A 19659-nucleotide genomic window follows, 5' to 3' on the forward strand; every position below is an offset into this window, starting at 1 on the left:
CAGGAGATGGAAATATAGACTTCACATGATTATGCCTTTTTATCTCAACATGTCGGCAGTGGATCACCCCCCTCTATAATTACTGATTAACCATCCAGTCTGTTCCAAGAACCCGTTTTTGGTTAGCAGGCTACAATGCTATAAACAGCCCTGTCTGGAGAAATGCATGTTTAGAACAGCCTCGTCACTTTGATTGGAGGAAATTCCCTAAACCGATGTCACCTTGTTAAAAACAAGGGAAAAAAGGGTATTCATTGTGAGACTACAAGTATAAAAACAATAACAAACCTACACACATGCCCATAAAAGCATTACTGCCAACCTTGAAGACCTTCAGCCTGGACGATTTAGCATCAACCTGATTGTGTCAATTTGCCTGTGGATTTATGTGCAATAAGACTAAATTAAACAAGCAAGCAGAGAGTTATCAAACAAATAAATGTAAAGAATACAGCAAGGTAATGCTGCTGGATTTAATACTCCCTAATTATGTTTTGCTTTTCCATAGAGCGGATTCACCCGTCCTCACTAGGAACGCAGATTCTATGACACTCGATCTGGCGTGGCTAAGAGATTCTCACACTATGACAAAAATACAGGCAGAAAAATATGATTCTTTCATTTAAAACAGAAAATGTTACTCCTGTCTTAATACCGTTCATGGGTGACGATGTTTTTAAGACCTGAAATAGATCCAAACAGCCAAATAACATCATTCTTGTGAGCGAGGGTAAGTGTGTTATAGCCATCTTTCAGCCAGTTGACCAGCAGTATGCAGCCATAGGTGGGGGAGTGGCAGTGCTGCTACTCTATGCCCCATCCAACTGGAGAAACGTGTGGTCACTCATAATAATATATTATGAGGACATTCAGGAACCTTTAAAGACCTTGGTAGCCTTGGATACTGATAACCAGCCCATGCCTCGACAAGATGGACATCACCAAATAAGCAGAGAGCTAACTAAAACTGGATGTGGAAGTAAAAGGTCAATCCAGCTTGTACCAAAAACTAATTACACACATTATGTGTGTATATGTGTGTGTATGTATATGTGTACACACACACACACACATAATATAAACACAGGAGGCGGGAATGAACCAGCAGAGATGATTTCCATTACGGTGAAGGAAAACTATTAAAACAGAGCAAGATGCAATGTGCTGTTTTAGCAGATCAAATCTTACAACAAGCCCAACATGATAACTGACATCCTTTGTCAAAGGTAAGTATTTGGTGTGTTTTCAGAACATCACATGAAACAGCAGTAGGACTCCAATTCAGCATTTCCAGTATGAGGACATTACATGACAGGGGCCAGTTGGCAAAGAAAAAAAACTCAACATTGAATATACTCATGGCTTCATCAACACTACCTGAGTTATATTTAATAATTCTGTATTTAGCAACTATATATATTTTTTTTTTCTGAAAAGTAACAGCCCAGAGCCATTCTTCTAAGGAGTATTTCTAGTGTTACATATATATTTTCTGCAGTTAGGATAAAGGTAATTTGTTAACATAAAGTGCTATTAATCCACGATTAAACCAAATTAGATTTTCTAGGTAAGAGGACACCCCCACTCTCTGCTTCTTTGTGATGACAGAAACATAAAATATATTTTTTTTTGAGATGACAAAGCTGACCAAATTTGGGCTCCTACAATTACTAAATTTAATTAGACCTCAAGAGTGACCTTAACAAAACAAAAATAAAGGTTAAGTCTGAAAATTGTGCAACAAGATAAATGCGATTCAAATAGTTTTGAAAAAGTGAACTGCAGGCTACATAAGCATCTCAGATGATTTTGTAGCTCCACATAACCCACTTTCCATGGTGTTATTGCACACTGGCTTGCGAAAAGTAAAATGTTATCCACAGCAAAACTCTGAGGAACCCCTTTTAACATTCTAACACAGTTCTGACAAAGTGGCTAGCAACTAAAATAAAATCTTCCTTTAATGACGAACTGAACAGAAACAGTTCGTACAAATATCCTGAGTGTGTGAATGTGTGTGTGAATCTATCTTCTGATCATCTGAGTGAAATGTAGAGACAGAAAAATTAACAGAGAACCGATGTTAAAATCTTTAGCACACCTACTAAACAAATGATGTAAAGGGGGCGTGGTTTTCCTTCAAATTCGGCACTTCCGTACCTTAGCAGTGGGGTCTTACAGCAATGCAGTTAATACTCGTGTTAGTTCAGCTGAAATGGCATAAAACAACTGCAATACATATGAAATTTCAGGGCTCCAAGTAGTTTTCTCTATATGATTTAAGACAAGGTTCTCCCTTCCCAGATGAAGCCTCGCAAGTTTCCACTGCCACTGTAACAGGATTTGAAACACCTTTACTCTACAACTTAGGCATTTTTTTAAGGGTCGTCTCCTTTCATTCACCACTAATTCAAGCTTGCGCACAGATCTGTAAGTATAACGTCCAACGTATCTACAGTGAACTCGTTTGAATGAGTGAAGAAAGAAAATGAAGGAGGCATCCCATAGCCGGTCCGACGGCTGCCACAGTTCGACAGGATAAAGGCTTAAGGAGGTGCAGTCCAAGACACCTTCCTTGCGTGCTTGAACTCCTGAACATTATCCCTTAAAAGCCATGAGACGAGGACTACCACAGCTAGAAGTCGTTAAGGTCCATTCATCGTATTAGAGAGGCACCGATCAACTCCTTTTAACATCCATCCAGAGTGTATCTGTGTATGTCCGTCTGGTGCGCTCCCAAAGCAAAACAAACCAAAACAAAAAAGTCTTAATAAACCCGAGTTTCCAAGGAGAATCATGCTTAGCTATCAGTGTTTTCACAGTTGTCACTTTATCAGACAGGATTTGTTTTTTTATTTTTTCCCAAGGTAGACGCCTGCAGCACCCAGAGGAGAAGACAGTAAGCACTGGAGATGATCTACCTCACTTATCAGGTCCATCCTTGGTCTCATCATAAATCACTACTCTTTTTGGATCTGCAGTGGACAGGTGGGAGAGCAGAGACAAACAGTCACTCAAAGTAATCTTAGTCACAGGAAATGTACGACTAAAATCCTCAACAGCATTTATGCAATAAGAAGCTGAAACAGAATTATAAAAATGGTCATAATGTAAATACATTTGAATTAATATGGTTTTGCAGGATATACATCACATTAATCATTTAACAATGTTTTTGATTAGGAATACTGTTGAGCAGAAAAACAAAACAGATCATTATGTGATGCTATACAGCTACTTGTTCACTGAAGCAGTGTTTCTAGAGATCTGATCAAAAACACAGAGATAAGGGCAGTAAAACTGTTTCCTTACCTTGTTTTTGCAAGTTGAAAATTGATTCCATTTCTGTTTAAGGAAAAAAACATCAGTTCATGAAGTTGTCTCAAAGAATCTTTTATATAATGTACAAGTCAAGAGATGAAACAATACAAATATAACCCAACGTATGATCATTCTGACAACCCTCTCTTGGAAGAAAACAAAAATACCTATTTTTAGTATCATTGAGGTTTTTCAGGAAGCACATGTGGACGAAGCTTTTAGAAAGAAACCTATTTTCTAAGGAGGCAGTTAGCTGCTCATTCAGGCTGCCGCACAGGAGGAAGCTCAAACTGAACGCGATAAAATAAAGACACCTTGCTTTATTTAGATAAAGCGTTAAACCCGGTTTGTCATCAGACATACTGGGTTACAAAATGTTGGTCGTTTTTCAAAAAGGTAAACATCAACATTCTCTGCAAGAGCCACATCAGGAGTGCTGTTAGGAATGGTAATAATGCTGATAATGAATATAACAAGCTGGAGAATAGTTTAAAACGCCACTCTATACATTTGTCGGTTTGAAATCCAGTTTCAACTGCGGAGCTGTGTAACGTTGACTCTCTCTCACACATGCATAACGTGACACCGCCTCACATCCTACTATAAACTAATCGTTCACAACTAATGCTTCCTTCGGCGTTACAATAAATTAATGATTCAACAATCTAATGCATAACAGCAAATACATAACAGCATTTTCCTTTTTTAAAAAAAAAAATGGAACAACTTATTTTTGAAATAATCTTTTAGGGAAAAAAAACTCACATCACATTTGCAGTATTGCAAAAAAAGTTAAAGTAATTAAGCTAAGAGCTGCTCTATTTTACCATAAAAATCTCATTTAAGAGCCGAAATTTCAATTTACCCCAAAAGAAGAATAAATACAGTTGTGTTCAAAATAATAGCATTGTGTTTAGAAATGTGAGTAAAGCTCATAATCCTTAGAATAGTTTTTATTTCCATGTATTGGGAACGCTGCACATTATGTTCTAAATCAAACAACAAAGTATAATGCATCGATCTTTTATTCACTTTACAGAAAGACGGAAAAAAAAGGATCATTGGGCTGTTCACCAAAATCGAAGTGTCTGCATTTTTCTCTACAAACTAATCTACTGTATAAAGTGAAAAACTTTTAGTATTCATCATCTCTGTGAATCACTTAATATTTAGTTGTAAAACCAATGTTTCTGAGAACTGATTCACATATGTGTTGCATGGAGTCGACCAACTTCTGGCACAGGTATTCCAGCCCAGGATGATTTGACAACATTCCACAATTCCTCTACATTTCCTGGTTTTGCCTCAGAAACAGCACTTTTGGTATCACCCCACAAGTTTTTAAATCGGATTAAGGTCCGGGGATTGTGCTGGCCACACCATAACTGTGATTTTGTTGGTCACATAATACAGGTCCTTCTCAAAATATTAGCATATTGTGATAAAGTTCATTATTTTCCATAATGTCATGATGAAAATTTAACATTCATATATTTTAGATTCATTGCACACTAACTGAAATATTTCAGGTCTTTTATTGTCTTAATACGGATGATTGTGGCATACAGCTCATGAAAACCCCAAATTCCTATCTCACAAAATTAGCATATTTCATCCGACCAATAAAAGAAAAGTGTTTTTAATACAAAAAACGTCAACCTTCAAATAATCATGTACAGTTATGCACTCAATACTTGGTCAGGAATCCTTTTGCAGAAATGACTGCTTCAATGCGGCGTGGCATGGAGGCAATCAGCCTGTGGCACTGCTGAGATCTTATGGAGGCCCAGGATGCTTCGATAGCGGCCTTTAGCTCATCCAGAGTGTTGGGTCTTGAGTCTCTCAACGTTTTCTTCACAATATCCCACAGATTCTCTATGGGGTTCAGGTCAGGAGAGTTGGCAGGCCAATTGAGCACAGTGATACCATGGTCAGTAAACCATTTACCAGTGGTTTTGGCACTGTGAGCAGGTGCCAGGTCGTGCTGAAAAATGAAATCTTCATCTCCATAAAGCTTTTCAGCAGATGGAAGCATGAAGTGCTCCAAAATCTCCTGATAGCTAGCTGCATTGATCCTGCCCTTGATAAAACACAGTGGACCAACACCAGCAGCTGACACGGCACCCCAGACCATCACTGACTGTGGGTACTTGACACTGGATTTCTGGCATTTTGGCATTTCCTTCTCCCCAGTCTTCCTCCAGACTCTGGCACCTTGATTTCCGAATGACATGCAGAATTTGCTTTCATCCGAAAAAAGTACTTTGGACCACTGAGCAACAGTCCAGTGCTGCTTCTCTGTAGCCCAGGTCAGGCGCTTCTGCCGCTGTTTCTGATTCAAAAGTGGCTTGACCTGGGGAATGCGGCACCTGTAGCCCATTTCCTGCACACGCCTGTGCACGGTGGCTCTGGATGTTTCTACTCCAGACTCAGTCCACAGCTTCCGCAGGTCCCCCAAGGTCTGGAATCGGCCCTTCTCCCCAATCTTCCTCAGGGTCCGGTCACCTCTTCTCGCTGTGCAGTGTTTTCTGCCACACTTTTTCCTTCCCACAGACTTCCCACTGAGGTGCCTTGATACAGCACTCTGGGAACAGCCTATTCGTTCAGAAATGTCTTTCTGTGTCTTACCCTCTTGCTTGAGGGTGTCAATAGTGGCCTTCTGGACAGCAGTCAGGTCGGCAGTCTTACCCATGATTGGGGTTTTGAGTGATAAACCAGGCTGGGAGTTTTAAAGGCCTCAGGAATCTTTTGCAGGTGTTTAGAGTTAACTCGTTGATTCAGATGATTAGGTTCATAGCTCATTTAGAGACCCTTTTAATGATATGCTAATTTTGTGAGAAAGGAATTTTGGGTTTTCATGAGCTGTATGCCAAAATCATCCGTATTAAGACAATAAAAGACCTGAAATATTTCAGTTAGTGTGCAATGAATCTAAAATATATGAATGTTAAATTTTCATCATGACATTATGGAAAATAATGAACTTTATCACAATATGCTAATATTTTGAGAAGGACCTGTAGTTATGTACATTTTCAAAGGGACAGGTATAAACTTACAAACTTATTTTGTCCCACCTATGTTCCACATTCAGTAAGAACAGTCTTTGTATGATGCTTTAAAACTGTTTAATGTTTGGACTTTACCTCTGCATTAATAATATTCCATAGTATCACAACAAAAGATTGTTTTAGACAGTTTACTTTGTATATATCTAAAGTGAGGTTTCCAGTTTATTTTCTCATGTACCCTTTTAACAGTGACTTAAATTAGTCGCATTTAGATTTTTATATTTTATCTGTAGTTCCAAAATAGCATAACATTTAGGTTTAAAAACAGCTTATTTCCATCCAACCAAGTATTTTGTTTGTTTCATTTTAGGTGCTCCATGTCATTAAAAAAAACCCATCATCTGCCAAAAGTACAATTTTCATAATTTCACTTACTTAGCATAAATACTTTATTTTAATACTAAAAAACATTTAGGGCCAAACATTGACCCTTGAGCAACCCCACAAACAATGTTGAAATGTTCAGAACCAATATCTCCCAACTGCACATATTTTCTGTCTCTCAAGTAACTTGTGACCTAATTTAACTGGTTCTCCCTCATTTCACATCATTGCATTTGTATTAATAAATGATTAATGTCATATGCCTTTTCATATCAAAAAAACTCCAACATCTGTTTTATTATCGACTGCTGTTAGTTTTTGGACAGATTCTAAACTGGCCAATGCTGTTGATTCATTTAATCAAAACCCATATTGACTTTCACTAGTGAGTTTATGTTTTTCTACAAATGATTTGAGCTTTTTATTAAACAGTTTTTTAACTGTTTGGACAATTGTGGCAACATAGAGACAGGTCTGTAATTGGTGTTTATCCCCTGTTTAAGTGGTATTACTTTAGCTATTTTCATTTTATTTGGAAATTCACCAATGTCAGATGACAAATTAATATGTTAACAGTTTTGAAATTTCCTCAATTACCAGTTTCACCAGTGTCATATCAATCCCATGTAAATCCATGGATGTTTTGTTCTTACATTTTACAACATCAGTTACAGCACTAAGAAACATTGAACTGTGATTTCTAAACATCCTTCTACCCAGGTTCTCAAAGGAATGAAGTTCTGGGTTATGGCCGAAGATTTACAAAAAAACAATTAAGAAAAGAGTATTACACTATGAAACTATTAGCCATTTCATTCCTTTTGTAATTGTCTCCATCAATTAAATACTTTGGGTACACTTAACTTATTTGTGTTGTTTTTATTATACTGCTTAATATTCCAAATTTCCTTGATGTTTATTTTCACTTAATGTGTTCTTATAATATTCATTTTTACATACTCTTAAAATGAAAATGAGAATATTCTCCAATATGGCCAAAACTGGCATAGAAACTTCTGCTGTTAATATTAATTATTGACCGTTTGTCCTTGGATGTACTAAATATCTGATTAAATTGTGCATTGGTATAATAACAGCAGTTAGGATTAAAATTGATGTCTGGGTCAAGATCATTTCCCAAATCCTCGGAACTGTATTCAGTATCTTCAAAAGGTGATAATTACTGATGATGAAGAATGTGGTTGACAAACATCATGATGATGGCTGGATTCTCCTGAGATTTTCTCCTGGGCGGTAAATGACAGGCCTTCGTCACTGCAGTCAGTAAATCCAACGACTTTTTAATCTCAGCTTCCTCGACTTGCCGTTGCTTTTTTAGATCCATAAGGTCTGCTCAAAACCATAAACGTTCTTTGAGTAATCCACTTGCTAATTTATTAGTTCCTTTGATCAGCTGATCCTTGGCTGAGTCTTTGCCATTGTGGCTATTCTTCGATCATTGGAGTCTTTTGTTTTCTTCCACGTCTCTCTAGTTTTGGCATCTATTCTAAAGCTTTGGAGATTTTAGCCATGCAGCCTATCATTTTCTGCACTTCATGCGTTTCCCGTCTCTAATCAACGTCTTAAGGTACGCTGTTCTTCTGAACAATGCCTGGAACGACCCATTTCTGTGAGGTTTCTAGGGAGAAATGCATGTAGGCCACCTGACACCCGTTTCTTCACAGAATGAATGATCTCAACTTCACAATGTTATCATTTTGAACACTCCTCTTTGAATCAATTATTTAATAACAGACTCAGGACCATGCAGATAATAGCGTTGGTTCTATTGGTTTTCTATGACTCTGCTACACCTAACAGTAAATCATTTGTCATATGGTAATATTATTTCTACCAAAACCAGTGACTGATCTGGTTATTCTAGTTGGATTTCTATTTTGGACACAACTGTATGTATTTATAATTGAAATTAGCAGGTCAGAGCTTTCCAAAATCTTTTTTTTTTTTTTATTACATGTACATGTTAATAAGATGAACTTACACACTTACAGGGTTAAAAAAAAATTCACACTTGAAAAGTCTATATCCAAATTTTCAAGTGCCAATTCTTCACTAGTACAATTACTTTATAAAAACTATGTTCCCAATGTGGCTAAATAGAAAAAGTTACTGATGCTTTTGAGCTGAACTAAGCTGTGACTGAAAAGTTTCTATATTTTGTTCATTGATGATACAAAAAGCTCTCTGCTTGCAAAAGAAAGCCTTAAAGAGAATGGAGAATTAAAACAATTTCCATTATAACATTTTTAAGACCTACAATACAGACTTAGAAATGACCAAAATAAAATGTCCTACTTATTCATACCAGTAAAGATTATGATCTTCTAGATAAAAAACTTAAAACACATTTAAATGTCGACAAATGATGACAAAACTGGCCTCCCAGCTTAGAGATAAAACATGTCTTTGATAAGAGCAGAGTGTGAAACATACCTTTAGTGTGAAAGGTGACAGCAGCTTTAAGGTCAAAGGAACCCCAGCTGGACCTCCTGCCAACGTCTTTAAGGTGGATCTGTTCTTTAGAGGAGCCAAACAACACAGTGGTCTGCTGGCCCACTGCAGGCTTAGAACCGTTGCCTTTACTTTGGGCCAGCACAGAAGAACCCATGCCCTTCAACTCGACTTTTGTCTTTTCCTGGACCCTTGGCTGCAGTTTGGTCTCTTCCTCGCTCATTGTGCAAGCAGGAGAACAAACACTGGATACTTGGCAGGGGGCACAAGTCCTTTTCGCTTCTTCTTGAGAAAAAGCTTCAGCTGCTTCTATAAATGATGGGCTAATGTCAAAGAGGGGCTGGGCAACCTTGGCTGCAACAGCCTGACTCTCATTATGAGAAGTCACAGAAGTCTGGTCCTCAGCAGGCACAAACCCGTTTCCTCCTTCAAGGCCCAGGTTGGGCTCGTTGATGAAGGAGAGCCCCCACTGATTCTGGAAGATGTCTCCCAGGGCTTTCTGATTTGTCTGAGCGGCCGGCGGGTCGAGGTGACGAGCGCTCGGGAGCACAGGTTGCATATTTAAAGGGTAGATTAAAACAGTACACTTTCTGAGCTCACTTGCTTCTCCGTCTACAGGACTTGTTGTAGAGCTACAGTTACTTTCCAAAGATGCTACATTCTGGCCACTTGGGATAAATGGGGCTGATTGAATACAACTAGCAGCAGGAGCAAAGAAGGTACCCACAGATGGGCAGCCGTTCCCATTGCCAGAAACAGGACCGTTAGTAAAGCTGGCTGAGGTGATAGTTTTCATAGCAGACATGGGGACCTGGGACAGTCTCACGGGAGGAGGCGCTGCCTCTCCTCCGCCTTGAGCTACTTTATTGAGGTTCTCTTTTACTTTGCTTGCATAACTGATCTTGGGAACAATTTTAGCACTGCTATTGTCCACAGGAAATACAGGAGGGGGCTTGAACAAAGTCCACGAGTCCTCTTTTGAAGGTGAGGAAAGCTTGCCCTTGTGCTTTTCCTCTGTTTTCTTACCAAAGGTGCCAGCTGCTTTACCTTCAGAGTTTTTCCTCTGAGATTCGGCTACTGAAGGATCTGATGCGACAGCCCGTTTAGCCGTCGCATGAGATTCTACTTTATAACCTGATCTGAAGCCGTCGAGTCTGGACGCCATTTCTTTCTCAGGCGTCTCGACATTCAAAGCACCCAGCTCCTTTGTAGTGTTGCGGGGCTGCATGTCTCTCTCTTTTTCCTTCGTCACATGCTATCAGCGCTCTTGGTGTTGTTGCATCGGGTCTTGCGCTTCTTCGGAGTAGTATATCCACCCTCGGAGCCGCTGCCATCATTGTCCTTGCTAGAGTAGCCATTTGTAATGAAGCCACAGTTTGTCACAAGCCCATTCTGAAGTAAAGCAGAGTCTTTCTTATCCAAAGGTTGAATATCATAATGACTCAAATCCAGGGCCTTCTTGTCATTTTTCAAGTCCATATTCTTCTTATGGTCCAAATATTTGCTGCTCACTTTCTGAACAGAGGTATAGTGCTTCTGTTGCCCTTTCTGCTTCACATTTGGATTACTTATGTGTCTATTACCATCACTGCTGGAGGGATTGGACATACCAACAGTGTAGGGCAGGTGTGGATTCTTCTCCCCTTCCTCGTCATTGATGTTTACATTGTTATTGCCTGCAAGGAAAAACTAAATCAGTTACATGGAAATGGGGTGCCAATTATTTACAGTCCTTAACCTTCCTTTTATACATTTCTAGCAATGGTCAATTTTTGTATTAGATCTGCATGATATTAGAAAAACATGTAATTGCGATTCTATTGGAGAATTTTGCAACAATGATATTGACTGATGATAATATTAAGCCAGATTTTTCTGACTCCATCTCGACCACTAAAAATAAACATTGAAGATCATAAAAGTCCATCTAACTGGCTAAATATATTACCGACCTGCAGACTTTGGATGCATGGCATTTGAGACATAATATCACAACCAAATACTGCATCCAAGCAGCACTTAGCTTTTGTGATATTGCACTCATAGACATAATGATTACGACTCAATACACTGTGCATCTCTATTTTGTACCAGACTTTTTTTTGAGGTGTGCCAAGTAGACTCGGACATATTATGCTACCTTGTGTCAACCTGTACCAAATCTTATGAGTCATATGGTCCAAACGAGGATCAGACCCCCCCAAAAAAATAAATGGTGTAATACTAAGCAAGGACTATTTACAGAAATAAAAGGCACAACAATGAAAAAAAAAAAAAGACTTTCAAAATGTTTCATCACACCATTTTGACGGTTTAAAATCTGGAGTCCCAGAGAAAGTGCCAGAGTAACCAGTTTTTTTTCTGGCCGTATGGAGCATAGAGTAAAGCAAGGCGAACATATGCAATACTGTGCGCCTCTGAAGGCTACCAAAACTAGCAGGTGTTCTATAGTTTTGCTTAGGTTTATGTATCAAAACCGAGTTACGTATAAATAAATGTACTACCTGCCATTTTTCTAACTAAAATAATCAAAATCTCATATCATTGCAGCTTCTTCTTAGGAGTAAGAAGGTTAGTTGCTTTTCAGTTTAGGAAAACAAGCTAGGAAATTTTTGTGTAAATACTCTAATCCACTGAGGTTGTAGTTTTACTTTAGGTAATTGTACCTTGAGTATCTAATCTAATAAATTATATGCAGTGATTTCAGTACATGGGTATAAAACAGGGCTGTTCACAGCTGTAAAAAAGAACCAAAAGTATCAGAAATGTCAGTGTGTGTGAAATGGTAAAAACCACTGAAAAGAGATCTGTTGGGCAGAATTAAGGATTTAACATTTCCAAATTCACAGAAAGTTATATTTCCCCAATAGTATGACTTAAAACAGTAATCGAGACCATACATTTGCAAACCAAGCAATCAGTTTGTTTAGTTTGCAATTATTTTGAATTATTATTTTGAATAATTTTGCAATACGTAATCCATTATGTAGCTTCAAACTCCATGCAGGATTATCATACATACATTAAAGATTAAGAGCAGCCAGGTAAGCCCCACAGATATATTTCCAGTACAAATATAGATTTAGAGTGAACTACGACGGGGCCTTAGAATTGCACAGATACAAGAGAACTGCTGTGTCAACATGGGACTTCCTACAATATAGTGTTTCTCCACCTTGGTGTTTGTTGGCATTGCACACATGGGATTCTGCATAATCGTACCTCTCGGCCCTAGACACGGTTGCCTGCTTTTTAGTAAACATATACAAATAAAGGCGGCTGTCTGCTAATGTATTTTTGATGCTATCCGTTCAGCTGCGTGGCTTCATGCTGACCAGACAACACTTAAAGGGCCTAGAAAGACCAGACGGCTAACGCTAGCTAACTTCAACCAACCAATAAGCTAGCAACGGTCGCTCGTCATGTCACTTCTACCAAACAGCAGCGAAAACAAGAAGGTAAAAGAGGTTAAAACGTGAAAAAGGTTCCATACTTTTACACCGTTTTCCAACTACACGGCTATGTGTGGAGTTAGCTCCCACTGATATTCTAACATGGCCGACAGGAAATGGCAGCAGAGAAAATTCCAGCGGAGCCGGTGTTATTTCCTAAGCTGGAAGCGGACATGCTGGAATCAAACACTAGTACGTTTGGAAGGCGAGCGGCGCTTTTATATCCGCTGGTGAGTCGAGAACACGGCGTAACCAGGGGAGAGTTTTGATTGTATTTGCTTACATTAGCGAGAGGAAAACTGGGTGGTGAAACCGGCGTACAAGGTCAATCCCCGATGTGTCAAAACCACCAGCAACTGCGGCGGCAACTGTCACGCAACGTCAGCTAGCTAGCCTGCGAATATAGCTCCAGCGGTCTCGTATGCATGTAGCCGACTGTCGGTCTACTGAACAGCTCCTCTTGTAATTCGGGTTAGCACCAAATCGCTAGCTAGCAGCCTAAGCCCTCATCACGTTAGTTAGCAAATGCTAGTCGGCTCGCTGACATTAGCCAACTTTTCCGGATGGCCCAACCTGTTTTCTTCGTCTGCGTTTCCTGATGCTGGCACTGGAACTGGCTCTGATCATGTTTCAGACAAGCCGTGCGCTGGATGGAGGTCCTGTCCTCTGCGTTGTGGTGGTGGTGTTGCCTGTCTTGTGCCCGATCTCTGGGCTTTTCCTCCATTGAAATGAAGAGTGTCGGGCTTGTGCTCCACAGCCAGCTCGTTAGCTCACTGCACGGCACAGGACTGTCCAATCACTACCAGAGTGAAACGGAAGCTATTTGAAGCCTCTGTAGACGTCAGCAGTAAATGGCTAAAAATGGCACTGTTTTGGGTGGTCTCAGCTTCCAAAAAAATACATGTGTACAATATGAGGATCGCACAAATTAGTTTTTTGTGGAAAAGTTCGTTGCTCGGTGCAGATAATTGAATTGTCACTATCTATTTAAATAAAGAACAAGGGACGTTTGGTAACCCTTACAGACCGGGAAAAAGGATTGGGGTGGGGTTTGTGTAGGAGCCAAAAATCATATGACCCGAGGCGCTGCCACGTCTCCAGCCAGTGGACACACTTTGGTGGAGGGTCATGGCGAGACCAGCCCCTCTCCTAAAATGGAAAGGAAGCTTATTGATACCGATCTGTTCGTACGATACTCTTCTTCAAATGCATGATCATGAAAAAAACATAAGGAAGACCAAAGAAACCTAGAACAAAACATTTGAATATAATTAAAGATTATGTTTTGAAAAAATAAGCTTCACAGTTTTATAGATCAGTCGTACAATTATATTTTAAGGTGACGATTTAAATAAAACCGGGCTATTATTACATGTATCTAGAATTAAGAATCACTTAAATGTTTCAATTATAAAAAAATAAACAAGTATCAAAACAATGAATTACTATTTGACATCATTATCATTGTTACATCAATATATAATTATTTTAAAATCTTGTGTTGTACATACATTCCAATAAATACATTTTTGTTCCAAAATATTTATAATTAGAATTACTTCACTGTGCAGCGATGAAGCATATGACATCGAATTTTTATGATAAATCCAATTACATTTATGGAAAGGAAACATTCATAAAATATTTTTTAAAGTAAATTCATGCCACTGAAATGAACAGAGACTACTCCTTTGCGATTTTGTTGCGCTCTTTTATGACATCAAAGGGGAACCCCGCATGTAAACTGACTGCTGCTACAATGGCAGCAACACAGAGATCAGCGAACAATCTGATTTTTCTTTAGATATATTTCAGACACTATCAGAGAGAGACACAGCAGAGTCAGGAGAAGAAAGTCAGCTTTCATCAGATGGTAGAGCACAAGTGCTGCGCTGTGCGGACGGCCATCATTTGACCACAGTCTATTTTTGATGGATGCCGGGGCAGGCCGGAGTCAATCTACATGAATCATACCGCACCACCAGGAAACGGAGCACAACGGATTTTCTAAATAATTCACCAAAGACAGACTAGATCTCACTATGTTAATAAATACACACATATATTTTTATATACACGTGTATATATTAGCAGTTGTTTATATTAGATCAACTACATCAGTTACTGTGTTAACTAAGGTATTATAAACCGAGCAATTACACAATAAATGCACCAAATTAAGCAACAAATATAGCTTGTCTGCACTCAGTTTACCTATCCATTGTAGAACAAAACACATGAAAATATCTGGATGCATAAAATGAAAAATGAAGCAGTTTAACTGGTTTAACTTCCACAGAATGAGTTGTTTTGGACTTGCTACCACATTTCACTGTCATTTTTTAATATTACAATCTTTGAGAAATATTTATTTAAATATATAGTATAAATTGTAGTTTATCCTATTTTAATAATAATAATAATTTTGGATTATTATTATTAATAATAAAAAAATAATAGTTTCGGATTTTTATTATTAACAATAACTGCCTCGGGTTTTGGACTAGGAAATTCTGCGAATCAGAGGGCTTCAGTGCAAAGATGTCTTGTGGGGTCATTAATAAAATGATTTTGAAGAGAACCTTATTTATCAAAAGAACATTTTAACTCCTCCTTACTCCTCCTTACAGTGTAAGGAGGAGTAAGGAGTTTTAGGATCTCTCTGGCTGCAGCATTTTGGATTAACAACAGAATTTATAGGGAGTTATTCAAACATCGAGCTAAAATTACAATACAGTACTCCAGTATGGAAGTGACAGGTCTCGATTAATATTTTAAGTGTCAGTCCTATAAATGATGTTTCTGATTTTGGCCATGTTTTCTAGGTTAAATCTTTTTTTTAATTTGACTTAAAAACTGGTCCTTGTCAAATATTATACCAAGGTTTCCCACTGTCGCATTGGGCCAAACTTTTACCGTCCTGTGTCGGAATAAATATGAAAGGGATCCTATAAATTTTATAAGTCAAATCTAGTCAACTCTGTTTTTGAAGATTTAAAAAAAATATATGGGATTTGAGTGCGATAGGTTGTCCTAAACACTAACAGAATTGATCCGGCCCAGGACTTTCAGCCAGTCCTTGGTGGATTTATTGGTATGTTTCACAGATGGTCTCATGGTTTTCTCAAGCCCTCTCTGATACACGGTAGAATTCATGGTTGATTCTTTGATGGTGAGCTAGCCAGGTCCTGCTGCTGTAAAGCATCCCCAAGCCATGGCACTTACAGCTCTATGCGGTCAAATTCAGTTTTAGACTCATCTGTCTGGCCTTTTGTTTTTCCTAAAGGGCAAAGGTTACCTACTTTCGCACATCCCATTGAAGTGATATTTTATATTACATTTTACAGAAAATTTTAAATGGTCCTTTTTTACATTTTTTATTGGTAATTTATCTTTAATGGATTTTAACATCCACATTCTTTTTTTAATTTAACAGTAAATCTGCAATTATCTAGGGCATCTGGGACCAGTGTAGACTTCTGGTTAAGGAGCAAGTTTGAAGTTCCTTGGAACAAGTAAATACATGAAAAATATCACATATAAATTACAAAACAGATCATTTGCCACAGTAATGTTACATAAACCCAACAAGACATGAAAGGAAAAGGTTATTTTGCTGTATGTATGGTGAGCTAAAGTTGGACACTGTAATATGGTATCTACAGGGGTTGGATAATGAAACTGAAACACCTGTCATTTTATTGTGGGAGGTTTCATGGCTAAATTGGACCAGCCTGGTAGTCAGTCGTCATTGATTGCACATTGCACCAGTAAGAGCAGAGTGTGAAGGTTCAATTAGCAGGGTAAGAGCACAGTTTTGCTCAAAATATTGAAATGCACACAACATTATGGGTGACATACCAGAGTTCAAAAGAGGACAAATTGTTGGTGCATGTCTTGCTGGCGCATCTGTGACCAAGACAGCAAGTATTTGTGATGTATCAAGAGCCACGGTATCCAGGGTAATGTCAGCATATCACCAAGAAGGACGAACCACATCCAACAGGATTAACTGTGGACGCAAGAGGAAGCTGTCTGAAAGGGATGTTCGGGTTCTAACCCGGATTCTATCCAAAAAACATAAAACCACGACTGCCCAAATCACGGCAGAATTAAATGTGCACCTCAACTCTCCTGTTTCCACCAGAACTGTCTCTGGGAGCTCCACAAGGTCAATATACATGGCCGGGCTGCTATAGCCAAACCTTTGGTCACTCATGCCAATGCCAAACGTTGGTTTCAATGGTGCAAGGAGTGCAAATCTTGGGCTGTGGACAATGTGAAACATGTATTGTTCTCTGATGAGTCCACCTTTACTGTTTTCCCCACATCCAGGAGAGTTACGGTGTGGAGAAGCCCCAAAGAAGCGTATCACCCAGACTGTTGCATGCCCAGAATGAAGCATGGGGGTGGATCAGTGATGGTTTGGGCTGCCATATCATGGCATTCCTTTGGCCCAATACTTGTGCTAGATGGGCGCGTCACTGCCAAGGACTACCGAACCATTCTTGAGGACCATGTGCATCCAATGGTTCAAACATTGTATCCTGAAGGTGGTGCCGTGTATCAGGATGACAATGCACCAATACACACAGCAAGACTGGTGAAAGATTGGTTTGATGAACATGAAAGTGAAGTTGAACATCTCCCATGGCCTGCACAGTCACCAGATCTAAATATTATTGAGCCACTTTGGGGTGTTTTGGAGGAGCGAGTCAGGAAACGTTTTCCTCCACCAGTATCACATAGTGACCTGGCCACTATCCTGCAAGAAGAATGGCTTAAAATCCCTCTGACCACTGTGCAGGACTTGTATATGTCATTCCCAAGACGAATTGATGCTGTATTGGCCGCAAAAGGAGGCCCTACACCATACTAATAAATTATTGTGGTCTAAAACCAGGTGTTTCAGTTTCATTGTCCAACCCCTGTATATATTTTGGAAATACCGCCATCTAGTGGTTAAAATAAAGAAACAATTACAATGTTATCAAAATAAATACAGTTTTGTAAAATATCTCCTATTTGTGGTTTAGGCTGAATTGTTTAACACAGGAAAAAAAGAGGTTTATGTGAAAGTAGCATGCTGAATGGGTAAAGTGATACTAAGTTATATTAATTTCTTGAAGCTTCTTTATATACTTCTTTATAAGAGATTCCCATCATGCCATGACTGTCAATAAAAAACAAGGCAACTCCTGTTTTTCACACAGTCTTGATTCTGATGTACGCAGCCCTCTTCTCCTTCTTTGGTATATGCACGTGATGGCTACTTTTATTATGAAATATTCATATGACTGCTTCGTTTTCAGGCTAGATTTATTTTTAAAATCTGAGGCTTCTAGAGAAATAGTTCTCATTAGGTACCTCCTTAAAGATGTGCTGTTTTCCTAGGATCTTGAAAAATAGATACTGACAGGTGTAGAACAAACCATGGTTATAATAATCCTGGATGAGAGCAGTATTTGTAGGAGGACTATTATAGTAAAAAGTATCTGAGGGCAGGCTGTTTTATTTTTGGCTCAGCTGAATCTGTTTGTTATTTAATAAAACAACCATTAATGTATTACATTGGGATTTAATGTGATTGGCCAACACAAACTAGTGCTAAACTGCAAATAGGAAGAAAAAGGATAAACACTTGTTTTACAAATTGTTTTTACAAATATAAATCTTGAGTTTCTACATCTGTCATTTAACCATAGTATACATACAGTGGTTCTATCAGAGATTTGTTATAAGCTATTAGTGAACAAACAGCATCATGAAGACCAAAAAACACAGCAGACAGGTCCGGGAGTAAGTTGTGGAGAAACGTAAAGCAGGATTAGGTTATAAAACAATATTCCAAGCTTGGAACATCTCAGAGAGCACTGTTCATCTATTATCTATCATCTGAAAATGGACAGAGTAATAAACAACACCTACCAGGATATGCCAGTCCACCTAAACATACAGGTCAGGAAAGTGGAGTTCTTATCAAAGAAGCATCCAAGAGGCCTACAGGAACAGGAGGAGCTGCAGAGGTACACAGCTCAGGTAGGAGAATCTGTTAAGGGAAGAATACGAAAGGAGGTGCTCTGGTTGGATGAGACCAAAATGTAACTCTCAAGTCCACACGCAAAGCGCTATGTATAGAGGAAAACTAACACTGCCCATCTACCTGAACACACCAACCCCAACATGACACACAGTGGTGGCAGCATGATGGTGTGGGGATGCATTTTTCTCAACAGTGACCGATCAGTATTAATGGGGAGGTGAATTGAGCTAAAAACAGGGAAATCCTTAAAGAAAACCTGTTCGAAGCTGTAAAATACTTGAGACTGGGGCAGAGGATAACCTTTTAGCAGGATAACAACCGTAAGTATGCACCCAGAGTTATAACGAGATTGTTAGAATGTGTTAGAATGGCTTAGTTGAAGCTGACATCTAAATCCAGTTGAGGATCTGTGGCAAGACTTTAATACTTAATATTATACTGTATAAGTGGAATGGGTAAAAACTTTGGTTTCTTGATGTGTAAGGCTAGTAAAAACTCACCCCAACACGCTTGCAGCTACAATTGCAGTAAATTATCTACAAAGTATTTACTTAGGGAAGCTTAATACAAATGTATAACTCATTTTTCAGATTTTTATAAAACATATGAAAACCATGTATCTTTCTTGCTCTATAATTATGTTGATCAGTCACATAAAATCCTAATAAAACATATTGAAGTTCGGGGTTATCATATGTTCCAATGTATTTAAGTTCAAGGGGTATGAATACTTTAATTATGGTTTAAGACAAACCAATAAGAGTCCAATTAAAGTTAATCCCCTATAAATTAACCATTCATTGATGATCCAACAAACATTTGTTTAAAGACAATAAAATGTATTCTTATTAGATAAATGTTACATACCAAATCAACACCTCACCATAAAGCTGGCAGTAAAATTGGTGCAAGTTAAGTAAAATGTTTAAAGCAGGTTTCAATGTATTTTAAAAAAGCAACTCAACATACCAATAAG

The 19659-nt window shown here is 38.6% G+C and overlaps 1 protein-coding gene across 1 annotated transcript; it reads right to left on the reverse strand.

The window, feature by feature from the left end:
- Positions 1 to 1943: 1943 nt before the first annotated feature.
- nufip2 (nuclear FMR1 interacting protein 2) lies at positions 1944 to 13604 on the reverse strand. Its single transcript, XM_047379110.1, is given in 5 exon segments — positions 1944 to 2975; positions 3313 to 3345; positions 9171 to 10443; positions 10446 to 10864; positions 13214 to 13604. Coding segments are annotated over 5 exon segments (1929 nt in total). The 5' UTR covers positions 13365 to 13604; the 3' UTR covers positions 1944 to 2922.
- Between the last annotated feature and the right edge of the window lie 6055 nt (positions 13605 to 19659).

This window comes from Girardinichthys multiradiatus, chromosome 11 (assembly GCF_021462225.1).
Source record: "Girardinichthys multiradiatus isolate DD_20200921_A chromosome 11, DD_fGirMul_XY1, whole genome shotgun sequence".
Classification (NCBI taxonomy): Eukaryota; Metazoa; Chordata; class Actinopteri; order Cyprinodontiformes; family Goodeidae; genus Girardinichthys; species Girardinichthys multiradiatus.